The following is a 23,367-nucleotide window of genomic DNA, read 5'->3' as shown; positions in this document are numbered from 1 at the left end:
AAGAAAGAATTGACAAGGCATGGCTGTTGGTGAAGGGTCTGACCTTTGGGAAAGAATAAAAAACATCAAGGCTATTTAATGAGAAAGAACAGAAGGATAGATTTTTCTTCCTTTTTTACTCTTTGCTGCCTGATGAATTTCACAATTCAAGTGTCCTAGACAGGCACTGTTTATAGCTGGAACCCAAATTTCCAAAAATTCAGTTCGTATTCTTCAAGCAAAGAGAATCCTCATTATATCCACAGGGAAAACTTGCAGAGGCATTAGTGTGACTAGCAATAAATGATGGATGAGTATACTCAAAACTGCAAATATTCCCTCCTTTCTTCCCTCCCTCCTTCCTTTCCTCCCTCCCCCCCCTCTCTCTCTTTCTTTCTCTCCCTCTCCATCTCTCTTCTTTCCCCGCTCCTGTCTTTCACCCAGTATACAGTGTGTGGGTACATTGATTTACAACAATAATACTAGGAGAAATTAGGAATTGGGCATACTTTGTTTTTAGGGTCCTGGCACTTCTGAATTAAGTGACTTCCTAACACTGTCTCCCACACACACACCCATACATAGACAAGCATTATTGCTTTTCCCTGAGAAGTATGGTCCTCTTCCTAATCCTGGCTTCCCCCAAGCAAACTAATGTCCCTTGCTCAGAGGACTTAATCATTTCATTTCTGGGACTCTTGCCCTGTTGCCTCTCAAGTCTAGCCATTTCATGGGGTTCATTATATCAAATTGATCTCAACCATGACTCATTTTACTCATTAGCCATCTTCTCACAAGCCTTCATATATTCCAAACATATGTCCTTGGTCTGCCTTGCTTCTGGCCTTCTAATTATGGAATCATGATTAAAGTAACACTGCCATGACTACTAGAAAAATGTATAATTTTATTCCCCTACCACTAATAGCTAGGAAAAGTTCCAGATCAAAATATCACTCCCTAACTACCTATATGTTTTATTTCCTATTAGAATGTAAGCTTCTTGAGGACAGGTTCTCTTCAATTTTTTTTTTTTGTTTTTCACACAATGCTTCACACATAGGAAATGCTTAATAAATCTTTTTTTATTTATTCATTTGTGCCTTCATTCCTTCTCCAAATACCCCTCAAATTCCATTTCCTCATGTTCCATAATCTAAAACTAAATAAAAGAGGAAAGACAGTTTGTTAGTCTATAAAACTGTAAGTTTGTTGAAGGCAGGTTTCTTTTTGTATTCTCTTAAATAATTGTTTGTTGGATTGAACTGAACTAAAGAAATCCAATCTGATGAAGAAATCATCCAGAAAGGACTGTAGGGATTGCATGTAAATCACAACATAGCATTTTCACCTTTTTGTTGTTCTTTGCTTGCTTTTTTCATTTTCATTTTTTCTTTTTGATCTGATTTTTCTTGTGCAGCATGATAAATGTGGAAATATGTATAGAAGAATTGCACGTTTAACCTGTATTGGATTACTTGCCATCTAGGGAAAGGGGATGATGGGGAAAAGAAAAGAGAAAAATTGAAACACAAGATTTTGCAAGGATGAATGTTGAAAATTATTTTTGCATATATTTTGAAAATAAAAAAGGTATTTTTTTAAAAGAGATATCAGACAAACCAGTCCCTACTAAGTTATTAGTTTTTTCTGACCTTGTTTTATCATGGTTCTCTTTCTAGCTGTCCAAATTATCCCTTTTTGGTCTACTTTTCCAGACCATGTCCTCTCAAATCTTCATTCAGGTTCTTCTCTGAACTCTCATGGTAGCCTTATCAACTCTAATATTTTTAATTTGTATCTATTCAAATGATACACATATGTGTATATGTATATATACTATATATGTGTGTGTGTATGGATACACACACACGTGCATTATCCCTTTTCTGAGCTTCAGCTCCACCTTTCCAAATGCTTTTCTGAGATTTCCATTTGGATATCCCATAGGTATCTCAAATTCAACATATGTCTGTTGAAAGAAAAAATTTTCATTTGGGCTTTCACTCTGATTAATAAGGCAAAACTCAGAACAAAGAGAATTAAAAGGATTTTATTTTAAGCATGTCAAAGTAGCAACACATTGATGAATGAGGGCTTCAAAGTTGGGGACAGCTTTTGTAAAATATAAATGTAAATGATAATTTTTTGGGATAATCTAGATAGATCCACTTCAGCAAAAGAAGTTGGACCCTTGAATTTCAATTTTTGCCCAAAGAAGCAAGAATATGACAATTTACAGGTAATACAAGCATAGGTAATTCAAAAAAAGCTGCAGACTTAGTGTCTCCTTCCCCACCAGTCTTCCCCAATGCTGATTGATAAGCAGGACTGGGAACAATAGTAACTAAGTCATTTCTATGTCCAAAACAACTTCTACTTTTTGCCCTAAATCAAGCCTTATTCTTAATGTCCCCTCTTCTATAGATGGCACTACCATTCTTCCAGTTTCCTAAGTTCACAAACTAGAGTCATTTTAGGCTCACTCACCCTCTATATCCAATCAGTTGCCAAATCTTGTCAATTCCATTTCCTCAACATGTCTCAAATTTCTCCTTTTCTTTGTCCAAAATACATCCAAAAGATTCCAGATCTATTTCATCTTTTTAGACTATGACAAGATCTTCCTAATTGATTTTACTACATTCATCCTTTTCTCTATAATCCATCCTCTACATCATTGCCTAATTGATGTACTTAAAGCACAGATCTATCCATGTCACTGTAAGAAACTTCAGTAATTTCTCATTGTCTTAGCATAAAAAGCAAACACTTCTTTTTGGCATTTAAAGCTCTTCACAAGTTAGCTCTTTCTTTTTATCTACTTTATCTGTCTACCTGATCTTTCCAGATTGACTGTAAATAGTCCTCCCCCATATCCTTTATGCTTCAGTCAAACTGGGGGGCCACCTGTTGTTCCTCCTGCACAGTGTTTCACTTCCCACTCATGCCTTTGAAGATTGCCCCATAAACTGTAGTGCTACCTATGTCACCTCCACATCTTGGAGACCCTTGCTCCTTTCAAGTCTTAGCTCCAGAGTCATCTTCTTTAAAAGACCTTTTATGGCTCCCTCTAATATTAGTGACCTCTAATGACTGTATATTTATTTTGCATGGGTTTCCTGATTATTCTTAATCTATGAACTTGTTCCTACCAAATTAAACATAAGTTCTTTGAAAGTAGATCTGTCTTATTTTTGTATTCATATCTTCAGCAGTTAGTTCTTAACATATGTTTAGCAAGGGCTGCCCCTCACATGTAGCAGGGGTGTGTGTGTCATTACATGACTTGAAGAGAGACAAAATGATATTTTTAGCTTCTTCTCACCCCATCCTTCTCTAAGGAAGACTTTAATTCTTGTCAGGAGGGGAAGCAGGAGGTTGATGCTAGAAGCCATAACTCTAGTCTCCTAAGAGGAAGGCAATGGACTTAAATTATGTCTATTTGCTCCCATAAATATTATTAGTCTGGAGGAATATGGTTTTTAAATGTAGGTTATACTTCTGATCACTATTCATTAATGAAGAAAGCAAGACCCTAATCTTTACCTCCAAGACTTGACTCTCTTCCTACCAAATGCCAGTTCCACAATGAACATACATAGGAAGTAGGAAAGAAATTCATCTATACAAATTTATAGCAATATGGAAATCAGAGCAAGCATACATATGAGAACATAGACCAGATAATACAGAGTAAAGGAGCTCACCATTTGGGAGCATGGTATCTTAGCTCAACCAAGACAAAGATCTCACCCAAGGAGATAGTCTTTGATCTCTAATGTAGCAGGTTGGGGCTAGGAACATGAAGGAAACAGCCAGTTCCTCTCATATGTTGGCTTTTCTCCAGTTTTATTTTCCCTCCAGCACCCTGAAATAAGGTTGATGGCACAGTCCATTTACTTTAGAAACTGGAAGCCAGAAGCACCTGAAGCCCAGAGACTAGATAGCTCTCAAAGAGACTTGAAGAGCCTCTCTTTTCCCATTCTCTTCAACTCTGCCCTGATCTTCCTACAGAAACCAAATACTGATCACCAACATTAAGGAGGAAACAGCACCATATTGTTAGCTTTGGGGATTTGGGGAACCTATACTTACTGCCTGACTAGCAGAGACAGGATTTGAACTCATATCTTTCTAACCCCAGACCTAGCCATGCTTTCCTCTATTCTCCAGTCAACAACCATCTTAACTCCAGAACTAGAAACAATGCCTTGAGAACATAACCTTTTGTCCTCTGAACCCTTTCCCTGCCTTGGTCTCCTCTATTTTTATTGATTCCTGCCTCCCAGGGTCCACTCATTCAGTCAGTCTTGATCATACTTTACTCCCAAGCTATCGGCTCATCAGCTTCCTTGTTATAAGAATTGATCAATTGATAGATAGATATGGCGGGAGGGGGAGCAGGGGGGGTAATGCCCCAACCTCATGGGATTTTATACATACATATATATATATATATATATATATATATATATATCTTTTCAGGTTTTGGAGCAATATTCAAATCAGTACTGCAATTATTCCAATAACAGGGATGTTAATCTACTTCCTTGTTGCTTTATTTATCAATCTAGTAACTCCTCCAAACCAAAATACCCAGCTTTCATTCCACAAATATGTTATCTCCTGCCATTAGAATTTAAGTTCCTTGAGGGTATTTGTTTTTCTATTCTATCATAGTATTTGGTACAAAGCAAAAACTAAGTAGCATCTCTTCTTTTCTTCCCTTCCCTCTTCCTTTCCTCTCTATCTCTTTTCTTTCCTCACCATTCTTTCTTCCTTCCTCACTTTCTTTCTTTATCTCTCTTTTCTCCTTCCTCTATCTCTCCTTCTACTTCTTTCTTTCTTTCTACTATACTTCTCACTTTGTTCTCTCTTCCCCTAAATGTCTAAAAAAGCATTTTTTTAAATAATACTATAAATCTTTACCCTAACCTCCCACCCCATAACTATTTCATAAAATTAGCAATTTTATCTTAATAATAATAATAGTTATTAATGCTTACAAAATGTTAGAAATGGAGACTGCTTATCCTGGCATTCAAGTTCTTCTACAGTCTGAGTTCAACAACAAATTTCAAAGTTTATTTCATGTTATAATAATTCATGAATGCAATATCTTAGTCATACTGATGAGGTCTTGAATGGTAGGTGTGTTATCAGAGGGAAACTGGAGCATTAATAAAATTGTGCCCTGAGGCAAGACAAACTTTTAAAAAAGATCAGTTTAATTCAATGGTCCTACTGTCTGCTGGGATCATGGGCAGCCTCACCTTGCTCAGAAATCCAGGTCATGTCCCTAAGACTACATCTTCTCTAAAATGGCCCTTTCCATCGCTGCTGTACTCCTTTTGGGTGTCACTCTGTCTCGTGGCGTCTTTCCCCTTACCTGTCCTACATGCCACATGGTGTCTCTCCTAACCCCATTATGTTTTATGGTGTTTCTCTTCTCAACCCTACTTCTTATGTAACTATCTCTTTTAGAGTGCTAAATCCCTTTTAGGATTCAGCCTAACAACTGAGGGTATGCTCCAACCTCTTGGGGTATTCCCTTTCTCCTGGGTAATTGTGAGTTTCACTAAGGAACTTGTCTTTTCATCATTAATTATCAAAACATCTTTCTTACTAATTATATGCTCTCCCATTCTATTTCATATTTACCACTCCTGGGGTCTATTATGTCCCTCCATTTTGTCTGTAATTTCTTCTAAGTAATCCTACTTTTTACTGAAGAGAATGTCCAAAGAAACCAAATACTGATCACCAACATTGAGCAGGAAACAGCACCATATTGTTAGCTTTGGGGATTTGGGGAACCTATACTTACTGCCTGACTAGCAGTCAGATAGAGTCAGAAGAGAAAGAATGGTTCTTTCCATAACTGAATCCCAACATTTGGTGCCTAATCATGAAGTGCCTACATCGCCACATCAAGACTAGACCATAAGCCTTTCCTAATGTTCTGCTTTCTCTAGTTTCCCCACATTCACAGACCATCCCCATCCCAAGAATATGTTCCTTTTACATTTCCACACAGCTAAGGTACCACCTCTTCCATAAAACCTTTTCTAATTCTTTCCAAATGAAAGTTATACATCCCTCCCTTCTCTAAATTACCTGGAGCACTTTGCCTTAATTTCTCCTTTGACAAATCATACCCCAGTTCCACATGACTCCAAAATGATCCCACTACCATTTGCCCTACTAAAAGATTTCATTTCAATTCCTTCCTAATGGAGCTGATTCTTCTCTTTGTATAATTTGTATATCATATTTTAAAAGACAGCAATTTACTAATATTGTGGTCACTGAAATTCAGCCAAACAATTCTAGCAATCTACTCTCTTCACAATTCATTTTATTCATTCACGTAAAGGAGGGAAGAAATTTGTTGGGTTTATCTCCTTATTAACATCATAACAGCAAATCAATGCTATGTATTCAAGTGTAATCATAGTTTAATTTTGAATCTTTGATATTAAGACTTATGTGTTGTCTGTAACTAGGCTATCCAAAAAAGTAAACCAACCTGTTCAACAAGGAAATTGGGACACTCCACAGCCTCTTAGACTGCTGAAGCCCAGAGGTTGACCTTGGCGCCCTTCTTTTATCACTTTCTCCAAGCTTCAGTGCTTCCAAACCTCATTTTGGTGTCTATTTACTAAGGCCAGTCCCCTAAGCCTGAGTTAGGGGAAGCTGGCAGAAAAGCATATGAACTGCAACCACTTATGTCTTCAGGGAGCTGATAGCTGACCCTCCTAATCTATGGGACCATGCCAGCCCTCATCAGGATCTATCCAATGCTTCTGTTTTGAGTATTCAGTGTTGCATTTATACTTGATGATTCAGTGTAACAGGAAGAGAGAAAGGTACTGGTCTTGCTGATTGGATTTCTGTTTTTAGGACAAGGATAGAAATGAGGTCTGGCAGGTCTTTCTTGCTTAGTAGTTTAAATGAGTTGGTTTTCCATTAGCTGATCGAAAAAAGGAGAGTGGGTCAAAATGACCCAGGGGCCTGCTTTGGAAACATATGGTGTTGTGGGACATGATGCAGGTGGTTGTCACTCCCTTTTTTCCCCCCAAGTAGAACTAAAACTTTTGCTACTATCAAGGTGAAAATGTATGTCTCTTAAGAAATTATTTCACTTCCTATTATCTGTGACTAAAATTATGCCTAAACTGTCAGTTTTCCTCCCCCATTCCCCATCACTTTCAGGTTGTAGTGCAGGTATTTCATTTGGTCTTCCATTAAAGTATATTCCATTCATTTTCAGAAGTAAAGAGATGAATAGTACCTTTCTTCTTCATTTACAATCCCTTTTTGTAGATGAACATCAGGACAATCCTTTTTTTCATTCAAGAATAGATTAATAAAAACTATGAGGAGGCAAATGGGAAAGTCTGCATTCGTTAGCCTCAGTGGCTGTTCCACTCTTCCTGGATGATCATCAAGGTCATCTGTGGGTGTTTTTAGTAGGACATTGTATAAAAATTTGGCATTTATGTTCTTTTGTTCCTTTCAGAAAGCACCCTCAACCCATAATGAGGACTTAGTGATTCACAAAGCAGACAAAGAAGTGTTTATTAAACATTAAATTGATGGCCTTTGGAAACTTTGACAAAGCCTCAGCACTTTTTTCTTCCCTTTCTCAAGTCAGCATGAGGAAAGAATGAAAATTGAGTTCAGAGAATAAATCTTCCTTTGGAGCAGATTTAATTCAATTGAATGCAATAAGCATTTAATAAGCACCTACTCTGTGAACAGCATTATATTAGGGGCTAAGGAGTCAAAAACTGAAGTTAAACAGTCCCTTACCCCTCAAGAAACCAACTCTCAATCTCAACTAGATTTGCAGATATGACTGTGTCCTTCATTGTTTTCTACCTTAAAGTCAAAACAAGCACACACAGTAACTTAAATATCTGAATTCTTTCTTTTTTCTTTTATTTTCCCTTCAGGACTTCAGTTTGATTCCTGCTTTTTATTTATGTTGTTATTGTAATAGCTATATAATGGATCTCACTGGTGGTGGAGTTGGACTGAAGATGTCATGGGGTGCTGGTGGGCAGCAGTTCAGACCCTCAATAAACATGCTGGAATTTATAGTTTTATTTAATGACAATTTTATATAGAAAAACCCAAGGGAGAAGAAAAGTGCCACTTATATAAAAAGACGTCACTGGAAATGACTGCTCTCTTGCTATCTTGTCATGAGTCAATACTATTTCACCATCTCCAGTGGCCATTTCCCCCTCCCATTTTCTGTAAAAATACCAAATGTAATTAAGTACAAATGGAATGCTGTCACTGATTCCTCAATGTATTTATTTATGTGGGTTGTTTTTGCTTTTTTTTTTTTTTTAGCAAATTTTGTATTAAGGTTTAAAAAATGAGCCTGAATTACAATGTTTCCCTGCTCCTATAAATAAAACCTTCTATAATAATAGGTACTTTCCACTTCTCAAAAGTCTTGTTAATCTAAGCAATTAGGCCACTGGCCATGGATAGAGAAGCATTTAGAAAAGCAACTGCTAAGGTTAACTTTGCAAAGACTATATTAGTTTAAGAGGGGGAAGCTTTGATTAAATTAGTCCCCTGGTAAAATACTAAATGATAATTATATATAAAAATGCAAAGCATGGTACATGAAAGGTTAGTAATAGTAGAGTAAAATAAGGAAAGGGGATGAAAGGACTCTAGATGTAGGAGATAAAGAATAAACATTTGTGTTGTGCCTACAATATGCTAGGAAGGACATGCCTCCTATCTAACCTATCCAAGGTTAGCCTATTCTAACATATAAAGTTAGCTATTATTATTATATAGATATATATCATATATAATATGTAATTATAATAATTATTATAGCTAATATTTATATAAAACTTATTATGAACAAGCACTATGCTATAAGCACAGAGTGTAGAGTTGATACTTTATAATAATTATCTCATTGATCCTCACAATAACTCTGTGAAATAGGTGCTATTATCCCCATTTTAGAAAGAAACTGAGTCAAAGAAAAAATTAGTAATGTGCCTAGATCACATGGCTACTGAATGTCTAAGATTAGATTTGATCTTCACTATTCCAAACTCCATGTTAAGTACTGTTTTCACTTATTGTACCACCTCATTGCCTCTGCATAACCTGTGGGGTGAAAAACTAAGTTAAACAATGAGTGGGATTTTGAATTAGTGGGGATTTTTATGGTCTGGCTCTCATGCAGTGTGAATTTTTTTTTCTAAAGGTGTTTTTTAATGCTATAGATTTTCATATTTCATGAATAGTTCAAACATAGTACTTGTGGAAGGAAAGAAAATGGACCAGATAATTCTTCAGGATCTTCAGTCTCAGGATAGATTCCCTTATTATGAGGGAAATGAGATTTCAAAGTTGTAAAGAAAGTAATTCAATTCTTGAGCTTCAAAGAAGCAGTGGTGGTCAGGCATTCAAGAGGCAATGTTTATTTTTAATAAAATTTAATTCATGATATTAAAAATTAACTATGCAGAAAAAAATTGAGTCAATTTTATTAGTATGTATTCTACCTAATTAAATGTTGAATGGTATTGTAATATCCCTAAATTTAAAAAAAAAATTTAAGGATTAAATCTTTACAAAGAAACTGGTTTAGAGTCTTCAGACTCTATGATTCCCCTCAATGATTCATATTGTTCCCCTCTCCTCCCAAAATAAATCCTAGCCACAAATTAAAGAGCTCCCTCAAGGACTTCATTTATTTCAGATGAGATGCTGGAATGTTTTCAGATAAAACCTAAAATGGTATAAACCCATTGTTCTTTTTTCCCTTAAAAAAAATCATTGTTGAGAGATGACTAATTGCTATATCTTTTAATGCCTTATTCTTGGAAGTAAAAAGAAACACTAGTGAGCCCTCCAGGGGAGCAGAGTTCAAATAAGCCTATAGTGAACCTCTTCATTATCAATGTACATTTCTAGAAAGAAACCACAGTTTCACTGTGATTTTTAAGCTCGGTAAAGAAGCAATGGAGATCTTTTGCTTGAATTACAGCATAAAACATGTCTTTATTTTACTTACGTCATTTCACATAGAATCAGAATTGCCCTCGATATACCTATACCACATACCTTAGGTATCAGCACTTGCCTAACTCAGCACACTCTATTTCTTATAAGTTCTTCACTTATCTTGAAATCAGTTAACAACATTTATTAAACATTTCCTATGCATTATGCTACATCCTGGAAATACAGATACAAACCAAAAGAAAGACTGTCCCTGCCCTCAAAGAGCTTATATTCTAAAAAGAAAGACAGTGTTTAAAAGAAAGCTGAAAAATAGGGAGTGTGCAGGGAGAAAGAAAAGTGGATAAATGGTACCCAATGTAGGTCTTATTTGAGAATCCAGAGGAGTTGTTGTCTGCCTTTGTTTTCAAAGAAAGAAAAATCACCTTTTGTTTCAAGGTGATTACATTACAGGGGGATGTTTTGACTTGCATGTGATGAATCCTAATGGGAAAAGAAGAAATGATCATCTGAGGAACCCTCCCTAAATGGAGATTCTAGAAAGTGAATCTCAAGAAAATATGATTGTTATAAGGCAGTGTTGTCTAATTCATATAGATACTTATCCCTGCAGCAGCTGCATCTTGACTTGGAAAACCACAAATTAACATTTTTCTATGTTTTACTACATTTTTATTTATTTTTGTCAAACATTTTCCAATTATATTCTATTCTGGTGTGGGCTACACTATTGGTGCTTCAGTTTAACATCTCTGTTACAAAGGGCCTCTCTTAAAACCTCTTGTTATAATTATACTGCTACTGAGAATTCATCAACAATTTCCCAAGGCAAACCATTCCACTTTAGGATTGTTCTAATTTTTAGGAAATTTTTTAACATCAGACCTAAATTTAACATCTTTGTAATTTCCACTCACTGCTTACAATTCTGCTCCCTTTGATCAAGTAAATCTAATCCTCTTTCCACAAGATAGTATTTCATATACTCAAAGATAGCAATAATCTTTCCCCTAAATCTTCTCTTTTCTATGCTAAACATCCCCAACTTTCAACTTCTCTGTGTATCACATAAATTTGAGGCCCTTCATCATCTCAGTTGTTTCTCTAGATATCTTCCAATTTATCAATGTCATTCCTTTTAAAAGTGGCCCAAAACTAAGGCCAAGATTCCAAATGGCATCTGAACACATCAAAGTGCAATGAAATCAACATCTCTTTATTGCTGGAAGTCATGCTTCTTTTAATATAACCTAACATAATATTAATTTTCTTGTTTGCTATGATCACATTATTGAGCTTGCATCCCCCAGTTCTTTCCCAACTTTTTAAAAATCCCAGATCTTTTTTGACTAAACTGCCTCTCCCCCATTTTGTACTTGTGAACTCTACTTTTTTAACCCAAATAAGTCTGTCATCTCTATCTTTACCCAAGTTATTTATATAAAAATTAACCAGTACAGATCTCTAAGAGATCCACTGAAGACCTCCTCCCAAGTTAATATCAAATCATTCAAGATTATTCTTTGAATAGAATCATTTCTCCAATTCTATATCATCCAATTGTCCAGGTCACAACTCTTCAGCTTTCCCACATCAAATTAATGCTAAATTTCACTTTTTAAAATCTTCAACTATTTCACTTAAAAATGGAAAGAGATTAGATTACTGTCCATTTAGTGAGTTGTTCTACTCAATCCCAGTAGTGTAATTTGGGGCAGTGAGTAGAGATTGCAAAAAAAAAAAGGAAACTAATTTCTAATAATTGTTCCAATTAGAACTGTCTAAAAAATGAAATTGCTATCTCTGGAAATAGTAGGTTCCTCTTCAATGGAAGTTTTGAAGCAAAAGTTAAATGTACTCTTTCCAGATATCTTGTAGGAAGAATCCCTTTTCAAGTGTGGATTGAACTAGAGAGTCAATCATCTGAGATTCCTTCTCCCACGCCCTTCTTCATCATTCTTTGAAATTCAAGGGCCATCACTGAACAGTGTCTCTCTACAATGTACCAGAAAAGACAAAAGAACAAACCTTTATATCCTCAATACATAGTACAATATCTTGTTCATAGTAAATGTTTAATAAATGTTTTTGGTTAATTGACTTTTCTTCAAGTATTTGGGAGTATTTTCAAGTTCCCCCACTCTTTTGTGCTCACTCTCATACTATTTTAGAATGGCATTCTTAGGTATGCTGGTGCACGTTTAACAACCACCTCTTGGGAGAAGGGGAATGAACTCAGGACATATTTTCAAATTCTAATTCACATCATTAACATTTTCTATATCACTTTCTTAAGTCTAGTCAGTCAATAAAATAATAAGTCAAGCCTTTATCTGTGGCACTTGCCAATTTCCAAGATATAAATGTTCAAACTGAAAATTTAACAATTGGCTCTCATGAATCATTTAAAGTTGGTTGCAGTACACTCCTAGCTCCCACACTCACTTTCTGGCAATATTCCTCCACTTTCCTCAGAGACTCATTATTGTTTTGGGGCAGTGAATTAGCTTTTACTACTATTAAATCATGGTATCCTCTATGAGTCAAGACGTTGTTATCACTATAGCTGAATGGCAATAAATAAAGTCAGGTTTAAATGTGTCAGTCCTTATAGAAGAATGCCATTCACATCCTATAGTTTAGATTTCTGTCTGTCCAACATGTAAGTGTTTGATCATAGTGAAGACAATGCCATCATTAATCAAATTCTATTGGTGTTACTTCACTTATACATTCTGGTACTTTGCTTCAGAGCTTGCTCGCTTCCCAGGCAATTTTCTTGGCAGATTTCCAAGCTGTGATGGTGCAGTACTCTGTCAACAAATGTAAATGCTAGCAAACCCTCCATAAGAATGATAGATGCTGTTTTGCCTCCTCTTTCCCTTTAAGTGCATGGCTTGATCTAATTCTTCTTCGTAGCTGTATTTTTCTTTTGTTTTATTTCACTCAATATTAACAGTTGGCTGAACCTGATCTCCTTATCATTATCTCTATGAATATATTCATTTTGCCTTCCAACAATTATTACAAGAAAAATACCCCTGGAGCACACATCAAGGCCTATTTGTTTGCCATGAGCACAAATAAACATTCACTGGAAGCAATCTCAGGGTGAGAACATCTATAAGATTAATTTGGCTTCCATTAAGAAAGCACTGTGTTATATATAGATGGAATCTGGTCCCTGGAAAACAAATCAAAGGAATTATGGATTGGTTCTTCTGTTCTTTGCAGTGTTCATATCTTATTGCATAATGCATCAACGTTGTCATTTCAGGTAAAGATGGCTTTGCAGCAGGAAGGATTTGACAGGAAAAAACGTGGTTATAGAGACATTAATGAAATTGACATCAACATGAATGATCCCCTATTTACAAAGCAGTGGTACCTGGTAAGCCTCTCAATATTTTTTTTTACCAAGTTTTTCTTCTTGAATACCTGAACTCAGAATTCATTTCTATGTTTCCCAATTTTGTTGGTGATGAATAATAGCCTGCAGCCAACTTTAAGGAAATGCATTTAGTAAAGAATACAGTTCTACTTTATTTAATCACCTTCTGGAAGTGGTCAGCTTTCCTTCCTGGCTCTCTTGCCTGGGCCCACGGCTTCTCATTCCATGCATCTTTGCCTCAAACCTGCTTTTCTTGAAAGCAAACTGTGTTCACTTCATAAGTCCAAAGATATTACCAATAGCTTAACACAAATCCTTGAAATCATTTTTCAGGAACAGGAAGAGATATGTGTGAGTTTACTTGCCCATAATCCTGTGCATGTCTACATATACAATGCCTATATGCATGTCTACATAATGTACACAGATAAGGAAGTGAGAGTACTTCACAGGAATGAAAGAAGGCACCCTATGAAATCAGAAGGAAAAGCTACATTAGGGGACATCACAAAGGTACAAAGAGAAGAGCTTGGCGATTAAGGGAACATCTATCTATACATGGAACTGGAAACATCTGGGGGGAATTAAGTTCTATGGCACTTAACTGCCATGGAATTTAAAACACTGAAAACCAGTCTGGCTTGTAAGAAATAGACTTTTTTTGAGGATTATCAGTGGCCCTTTAGGACTCATCTGGGTTGGATTACTTTCTCAAAAAGGGTTAGGTGTTTCCAATACTAGTCAGCAGGGCAGGCCATTAAGGGGAAATGAGCTACTTTAATTTTAAAAGTGTACATGCTGATTTTCTGAATTCTGTTTTAAGGCAGCAACCAAGGAGTAAGACAAGATAGAAAAGTGGGCTACCTGGAATGTAAACTTGGTCCCTTCCTAAGAGAGAGAATCAAATACGGCTGTATTTTCTTCTCATAGCTGTCCAATTTGATTGGCTAAATATCAGTATTTGAGGGAGCTTATATGTCACAGTGGATAGAGCTCTACAAGAATCTGTTACTAACCCTACTTCAGTTATTTAATTGTGTAATCGTGGGCAAGTCATTAAATCTCTTTAAATCATAATTTCTTTATAACAAAAAAGGGCTAGACTTAATGGTTTCTAAGGTTCCTTCCAGCTATGAATCTCTGATACTATGATCTTGGCACAGAAGTAACCCTTGGCATTGAAACAGCTCTTTTTGAAGGCTATGCCAGTGAAGAATTAGCCCTGGCCAATTCTTTGTAACCATAAAGTCTTCTGATGTGCAAAGTTTCTTTGAAACCAGAAACTCTTGGGCTTAGTGATCTGTCATCCAAGATCTGTCATCCAAGAACTAATCTAGTTAAGATAAGTTCATAACCAAAATACATACAACACAAACGATATTTTTTTGGCCATAGCTATCTCAAAGAGTATTACTAAATCTTAGGGAAATTGCAATATATGTGAGTATAAAGATCATGCACAACAATTACATCATGCATTTTAGATGTTTTAAAATCTATTCTGTGCTACTTCCAGTAAGGAACTAACCCTGTAGTCACCCAGATTCATATTCTAGTAGTCATCCCAGACTCTTAATTTTCCCTCCCCTAACAGTGTCAAATACTGTGGAGAGGTTTCAAAAATAAGGACTGAGAAAAAGCAATTAAAAAGTCATCAAAAGCTTTCTGAAAGAATACCTTTCTAGGAATGGCTTGCCTTAAAGATCCATAGAACAATCAATGCATTACAGTCTTGTCTGAGAGGTGAACCCTGCCAAGGAATAAGGATCAGGACTTAAAAGAAGAGCAAAAATGTGAATTTGGTATCTTATTACTTTGCATGAGTTTATTTTCAACCTTGCACATTAGATTACACAGTAAAACATGGTAACCACTCATTTATTCAACAACCAGTTAGAAACCAGTTGAAATCTAAAGAAGACAAGTAAACCAATGATATTATGGATAGGAAGATACTGGCCTGAGATTCAGGAAATCCTAGGTTCAAATTTTACCTATATACTTATAGCTCTGTGACCCTGGGTAATTTTTTGCTCTTATTCAGTCATGTCAATTGTTTGTGACCTCATTAAGGTTTTGGCTTTGTTTTGTTTTTAGCAAAGACATTAGAATGGTTTGTTATTTCTTCTTCAGATCATTTAAAAGATGAGGAAACTGAGGCAAACAGAGTTAAGTGACTTGTCCAGGGTCACATAACCATTAATTGTTTGAGGCCAGATTTGAATTCATGAAGATGCGTCTTCTTGATTCCAAAGTCCAATATTCTACCCACTGCACCACCTATCTTCTCCTAGGTGAATTATTTAACTATTATGTTCCTGCTTTTTCTCATCTATAAAAGTGTTGGACTAATGGCCTCTAATATCCCTTCCAATTTTATAACTGTGATTCCATAATCCATTTTTGAAATGACTACTATCTACAAAACACTGTGGGAAATACAAAAATAAATGCCCCCATGGCATTTATAAGGTAGTAGGTAGAATATGACATATACACAAATAACATTTTATAATAAATATATAGAAACCATAATAAGGAAAAGAACATAAAAGCACCATTGCAGTAGATATGAAATGAAAACTCCAAGTACTCTGCACAAAATAAGTAAAGCTCTTCTGCTTTTAAATTTATGTATCAGATCAACACTGGACAAGCTGATGGGACTCCAGGACTTGATTTGAATGTGGCTGAAGCCTGGGAGCTAGGGTACACAGGAAAAGGAGTTACCATAGGAATCATGGATGATGGTAAGTAGTTTAAAATTTTTATATCATTTGAGAACATGAATTTGTCCAAGGATATCTTGTAGATATTTAACAACCAGTCGTCCAAAAACACATACTACACTTTTGAGTTTAATCTGCCCTATTTAAACATTTTCTTTATCATTTTCTTTTTTTTTATCATTTTCTTAAGTCTAGACAATCAATAAATCAATCCCTGATTTGTAGCATGTGCCAAATTTCTAAAGTGTAAATGTTCACACCAAAAATTGGCCATTGGCTATTGGCATCCAAGAGTTGGTTGAGGCTGGCTTCAGCATACCCCTAAATTTATATGTTTGCTTTCTTTGCAATGAAGCTTACTGAAAAAGCATATTTATTCTTCAAAAGGTGTTGATGAGATACATAATATAGCACCATTCCTGGAACATGATGGACTCTTAATAAATGTTTGTTGATTGACTGATAATGTAGAGCCTAAGCCATGTTGTCTTTCCATTTTATGACTAAATTCTTACCTTTCTCCAGCTCCTAGAGAAAAGATAACATTAAGATATGGTTTTTCATGTTTCATCTCATTCCCTTTCACCTCAGTGCATGAACCTGACACTTCTCCATCAATTCAAAGGGATAATGCAGGAACAAGATTAACTTTTAATACTGGTATCATCTCATAGAAAATTTTGGCTTCATTCTGCTGAGGGTCCCATATCCCAGAAGTTCCTGGGGAATACCATCTAAAGACGTCGTACCAAGATGATCCTAAGTCATCTAACAGAACTTGTTAATTTTCCATGATCCTGAGGAACATGAACAGAGGATTTTCTTGAAATCTAAAGAAGACAAGTAAACCAGTGGTAGAGGAAGAAAAAAAAGACAAACTGCATTTCCCTGAGAGTCTTTTCATTTTTCTCCTGACACCATTAGGTATTGTTCCAGCCCTTGACACTGCTCCCTAGATATTTACATTATACTTGCTCTGTCCTTAAAATTTATGTCACTTGTCAAACCTTTTTCATCTTATCTTGGTCCTTGAGCTCTCTTCCTCATATATTATCATTATCATGATTACATAAAGCAACATCTTATATTAGGTTCAAAAAAATAAATTTCACAAGTATCAGATCAGAGATGTATGGGTTATACAACAGCAGAGCAACTGGAAAAACAAACAAAACAACAACCTGAAAATTTTCATGTAGCACAAGCTTTATATAATCCAACAAGGAGGTACAACAGGAAAAATGTTAATTCAGTGTTCAACTATATAACCCGAGTCCTAAAGTCCATTGGTATAAGATTCTTTCCTTATTGCTAGAGATCAATTCCCTGAGTTTTCAGGAGGGATCGAATGGAGTACACAGTAGCAGGAGAGATGAGAGCTCCAGGCATTTTGAGTGCTTTCCAGTCTCTGGAATCTACAATTTTTTCAGGTAAATCTGGTTTCCAGCTTTGAGAAAGAAGAAGGACAATGCAAATCCCACTCCAAATGACTAGAGAGAGAATAACACTCTGGAAAGAAGCTGACATGAGAGGAACTGACTATTTCCATCATGTTCCTTTCCCTAGTTTGCTACTACAAACTTGAGGGAATTGTCTGCCCCCTTGAGTGAAATCTGGAACTATCTCCTTTCTTTCCTCCTTCCCCTCCCTCCCTCCCTCCTCCCTCCCTCCTCTCTCTCTCTCTCTCTCTCTCTCTCTCTCTCTCTCTCTCTCTCTCTCTCTTTTTCTCTCTCTCTCTCTCTCTTTCTCTCTGATTTAATTACTTCACTCCCAATGGGAATTCCCCCATTTCCTTCTGGATCTGTCATCTAAGAACTAATCTAGTCAAGATAAGTTCATAACAATAATAGATACCCCATTTCCAAAATAGATATCCCATTTCTTTCAATCTATATTGTTTAGTATATATTCTCTTATGTATATTTTCTCTAGTTTGAATAAATAAATTTTTGTTTGTTTTTGTTTTTGCCACTTCCTATGTGTATTATTATAGATCTAGTATTTGGTAGGAAAGGCAGTCAAGCCTTGGATATAAAGCCTATAGCCTTCATTTCCCCATTAAAAAACAGCAGTCAGAAGTTTAGCTTGAACTTAAAAATCACATCTCATAGACCAAGGATAGGGAACCTTTTTTCTGCCAAAGGCCATTTAAACATTTATAATGTCATTCATGGTTCATACAAAATTATCAATGTATAGAACTCAAGCAGTGGAAGGTTGTTGTACTTAGCTTCCAGCTCATCATTGCTTGCAGTTGCCTTAGCAATCAATTTCATGGGCCTTATATGGCTTGTAAGCCAGACTTCCCTACCCCTGCCCTAGACTTACAATATTTAAGGGAACAGATAGATATAATTATACACAATATAATTTTCTCTCTGAAGACAGCAAAGTGGTCAGCTTCTGGCCGCAACTTTCTGCTTCACTTCTTGGTGAGGAATAAAGTATTTCTAAAGAAGATTGGAAGAGAAGAGGCTAGAGATGTCTCTTCTTTCTCCATGAGCCATTCAGTGATACTCCCATGTTACATGTAGGGGAGAGCAGAGTATGGCACTTTGGTATAAGAAACTAACAGTCAATCAATCAAACAATCAATCAATTAGCATTTATTAAGTACCTAGACTATGGGGACTAAAAGAAATAAAAGGGAAAAAAAAGAAACAGCCCCCATCCTCAGGTAGCTTACATTCTATTAGGTTAAAAAAATGCACATATAAATAAATATGGAATATAGATATATAGATAGATAGATATAGATCTATATAGTAATTTCAAATGATACCAGAAGCTGAAGGGATCAAGAAAAACTTTATATAGGAGATAACACTTGAGCTTATTTTGAAAGTAGATAAAAACTATTCTTTTTATTGACAAATCTAATGACCTTTGCACAGTTCTCATCCTCCCTGATTTCTGTACTATATTTGATACTGTTGGATGAAATAGTCAGGCAAGCAATAAGTATTTACTATGTAGGCACCTGGTTTACTACTAGGCAGCAAATGCTAAGGTTACAAATACAAACCAAAAGAAAGACAGTCCCTTCCCCAAAGGAGTTTATATTGTAAAGGAGAAGACAGGACACATAAGGGAGCTGAAAAGTAAAGGAGCAAGGGAAGGAGCTAAAAGTATCCATTTGGAGGCATGGTATTGAACGTCCAAAACGTATATGATAGGGGGCAGCTAGGTGGTGCAGTGGTTGATCACCAACCCTGAAGGCAAGAGGATGTGAGTTCAAATCTGATCTGACACTTAACAGTTCCTAGATCTGTTACCCTGGGCAAGTCACTTAAGTCCATTTGCCTCAGGAAAAAAAAAGGAGTATATGATAGCTATCTTCAGTATTCATTGTTTTTCTTGGTTCCAGAAGGTAGAACTGGGAATAATGGGTAAAAATTGCAAAGAGGAAAGTTTCATTTAAGAATTAAGAGTCCAAGACAACTCTCACTTTGTGAACCTTTGTGACTACAAGAGTGGTGGTGCCATTAAAGGAAATGAAGAATTATAAAAAAAAAAAATAGGGGACTTTGGAGAAAAGATTATTTCGGTTCAGGATATATTAAGTTGAAAATGGAAAGTTTTCAATAAGCTCCTACTTACGTGGGCCTGGAGCAAAGAGAGATGAAAACCATATGTATTGTTCTGGTAATCATTTGCATAGAGATGATAACTAAATCCAGGAAATTTGGAACTAATGCTAAAAAAAAAAAAAGGCAATGTAAGGAAACAAGAGAAGAGAGTTTTGGAAAATATCAATGCAGGCACTTCCGGTTAAGATGGCGGAGAGGAGGCTCACAGCTGCATAAGCTCCGCGCTTTCTCTCACTATCCACTTCATTACAAGCCTCTGAATTAATGCTTGACTGAAAAAAAACCCACATATAGTTACCAAGAGAAGCCGTCCTTGAGATTCGCAAAGAAAGGTCTGTCTTTACTGGAGGGCTGGGACGGTTTTAGATCGGGCGCAGGCAGCGGGCAGCGGCAGTGAGAGCACGGGAGCAGACTGGAGAGGGGGTGGGGAGTGATCGCAGCCGTCTCTGCGGGGAGAGCTTCGCTACAGGTTTGGATACTTTGCTCCGGCAGCAAGTCAGCAGCCCAGCAGAGAAGCTAAAAACACGGGGGGTGAAGAATACAACCCCAAACAGCTGGAGTCTCTCGGGACCTGGCCGCCCCCCCCTTCCCCCCCACAGTGACTCAGCACACTCTGGGATCTCAGAGCGCAGGCGCACACAGTCCTGCTAGTGCCTCACTGCTGCCCCCTGCAGTCTGTAGAGGAAGCTTGGTAACATACCCAGCCCCCCCCCCAAAGAAAGACTCCAGTTTTTTCTGTTTTTCTTTGCCAGTTTGTCTCTGATTATTAGACAGAATGAGCAAGAAGCTGAAGAGGACTTTAACCCTTGACAGCTTCTATACAGATAGAGAGCAGACTCTAAATCCTGAGGAGACTAAAAACAGGCAGTCCCCAGGTGAATCCCCAAAGGAGGAGATCATCTGTTCCTCAGCACAGATGAACCTCATAGAAGTGATTAAAAAGGCTCTCACAAGGGAGCTAGAAGAAAAATGGGGAAAGCAGAGTGAGGCTTGGCAAAAGGAGAGGGAAGCTTGGGAAAAGGAGAAGGAGGCTTGGCAAAAGAGCCTGGAGAAAGTTAAAGAGAGAGTGGATAAAGAAGTGAAATCCTTGAAAAATAGTTTTAGTGAACTGGAAACAGAAAACAGCTCTCTAAAAAACAAAATTGGCGAAATGGAAAAAAATTCCACAGAACAAAAGAACTCAATTGGACAATTAGAAAAAGATTTTTAAAAAGTGAGTGAAGAGAATACTTCACTGAAAATCAGAATTGAACAAGTGGAATTGAATGACTCGAGGAGACAAGAAGAATCAGTCAAGCAAATCCAAAAAAAATCAAACAATGGAGAAAAATGTGAAATACCTTCTGGGGAAGACAACAGACCTGGAAAACAGATCCAGGAGAGACAATCTGAGAATCATTGGACTTCCAGAAAAACATGATGAAAAAAAGAGCCTGGACACTATTTTCCAGGAAATTATCAAAGAGAACTGCCCAGAAGTCATAGGAACAGAGGAAAAAATAAACATTGAAAGGATTCATCGATCACCCACTGAAAGGGATCCTAAAATCAAAACACCAAGGAATATAGTGGCCAAATGCCAGAACCCTCAGATGAAGGAAAAAATATTGCAAGCGGCTAGAAAAACCCAATTCAAGTATCAAGGAGCCACAATAAGGATCACCCAGGATCTGGCAGCATCCACATTAAAAGATCGAAGGGCCTGGAATATGATATTCCGAAAGGCTAAGGAACTTGGTATGCAACCAAAAATAACTTACCCAGCAAGAATGAGCATCTTTTTCCAGGGAAGAAGATGGACATTCAACGAAGTAAGCGAATTTCATCTATTTCTGATGGAAAATATCAATGCTTGGGGGACAGAATGTGTCCAGCAAAGGACATTCAGAAAAAAATAGCCAGACAGATAGAAGAAACCAAGGGAAAGTAATGCCATGAAAACCCAGAACAGAGAGAATATCCAGGAGAAAAAGAAGGCCAATATCAATGCTGGACAACAAGGACAAGAAAAGTGAAAGGTTATTGGATTTTGCAATTAATAGATCTCTAATAACTCTGGAGAGTGAAGTTTCAGTTGAGTGACGAGGCAGCCAAGTGGTGTAGTGTTTAAAGTGTTAGAACTAGAGTTAGAGTTAGGAAAATTCAAATATAAATGTTGCCTCTGACACTTGTAATAGCTGTGTGACTCTGAGCAAATCTCTTGTTTCTGTTACTTCAACTATAAAATAAGGATAACAATAGCACAGTGTTGTTCTAAGGATAAAATGAGTTAAGGTAAAGCACTTTGCAAATATTAAGGTGCTGCATGTTAGGTATGGTGGTAGTGAAGATGAAGATGATGATGATGATGATGATGATGATGATGATGATGATGGAAGCCATACTGCAAAAGTTGGGAATAGACTGAAAGGAAAGGAAATTGAGACAATGATTATAAATATTTTTTTCCTTGAATTTTTTCTGTATAAGGGAAATGAAACATAAAACAAAAGTTTGAAAGCTCAATAGGATCAAGTGAACTTTTTTTAAAGATAAAGTTGAACTAGGCATATTCCTAGACAGCAGAGAAAGAGAAGGAACTTGGAAAATAGAGGGAAATCTTGTGGGAAGAGGGGGAATCTACTAAAGGGGATGGGAGGATATGGGATAAAGAGCACAAGGAGAAAGTGTAACATTGACAAAAAAGAACTACCACTTCATCAAGAAGTAGAATAAATGAAGCAGAACAGAATGGGGAACAATGACAAAATGTTTTGAGCTATAGAATAGGGGTATGGCAGGGAAGGAGAGGTAATTATAGCAAATGGCCTTCCTCAATAAAGTTTGAGGGGAGCTTTTATGGGGAGAGAATAACAGAGAGATAATATGGGAAACTTAAGGAGAGAAGACTCAGAATAACCACTGTAGAAAATGCAAAATAGAATCAATTACAGAAGAAAGAGTAAAAGGATTTCCTTGTAGCAGAAAGGATCTCATTGAAACCAGACAACACAAATTTATAATGGACCCAGTCAACATGGTTAAATGATTTCACAATTCAGCAGCCCAGAAACAGGAGCAGAGAAGGCAGATGTTGAGGGCTGGTTTATGGGCGATTTAACTGTACCCTGTCCCAGTCAGCTTTTACATAAAGTACTATGTTCGTTTCTGGGATCCACATTTTATAAAGAACATGAAAAATTGTTAATCAAAGGAGAGCAACAGGGTGGTGGAGGGCCTCATGTTCATGCCATCTGAGAAGATAGAGAGACTATCTGTACAATGCACAAAGGGTAACCTCAGAATCAGAAAGACCTAAGTTCAAGGCCTGGCCCTGACATATACTGACTGTGACAGTTGTCAAGTCACTAGGCCTTGACCTCTCTTTGTGTGCCCCAAGATCATTCTGTAATTTGAAGAAACTGAGAATATATAGCCTAGGGGAGGGGTAAGTCTAGGCATTTAACAGTATATGATAGGGGGCAGCTAGGTGGTGCAGTGGTTAGATCACCAGCCCTGAAGGCAGGAGGATGTGAGTTCAAATCTGATCTGACACTTAACAGTTCCTAGATCTGTTACCCTGGGCAAGTCACTTAAGTCCATTTGCCTCAGGAAAAAAAAAAAAAGGAGTATATGATAGCTATCTTCAGTTTTCATTGTTTTTCTTGGTTCCAGAAGGTAGAAC

General features: G+C 36.8%; 1 protein-coding gene across 1 annotated transcript in view; it reads left to right on the top strand.

The window, feature by feature from the left end:
- PCSK2 (proprotein convertase subtilisin/kexin type 2) overlaps positions 1–23,367 on the top strand; it is a 294,327-nt gene that overhangs the window by 118,955 nt on the left and 152,005 nt on the right. Inside the window, exons 3-4 of the mRNA XM_051975892.1 lie at positions 13,271–13,384; positions 16,026–16,134. Coding sequence (XP_051831852.1) covers positions 13,271–13,384; positions 16,026–16,134 — 223 coding nt within the window. The remainder of the gene's footprint in view (positions 1–13,270; positions 13,385–16,025; positions 16,135–23,367) is intronic.

Source organism: Antechinus flavipes, chromosome 2, assembly GCF_016432865.1.
Source record: "Antechinus flavipes isolate AdamAnt ecotype Samford, QLD, Australia chromosome 2, AdamAnt_v2, whole genome shotgun sequence".
In the NCBI taxonomy this organism is placed as follows: Eukaryota; Metazoa; Chordata; class Mammalia; order Dasyuromorphia; family Dasyuridae; genus Antechinus; species Antechinus flavipes.
Note: the sequence above shows the minus strand (reverse complement) of the source record. Positions and strands in the feature narration are given on the sequence as shown.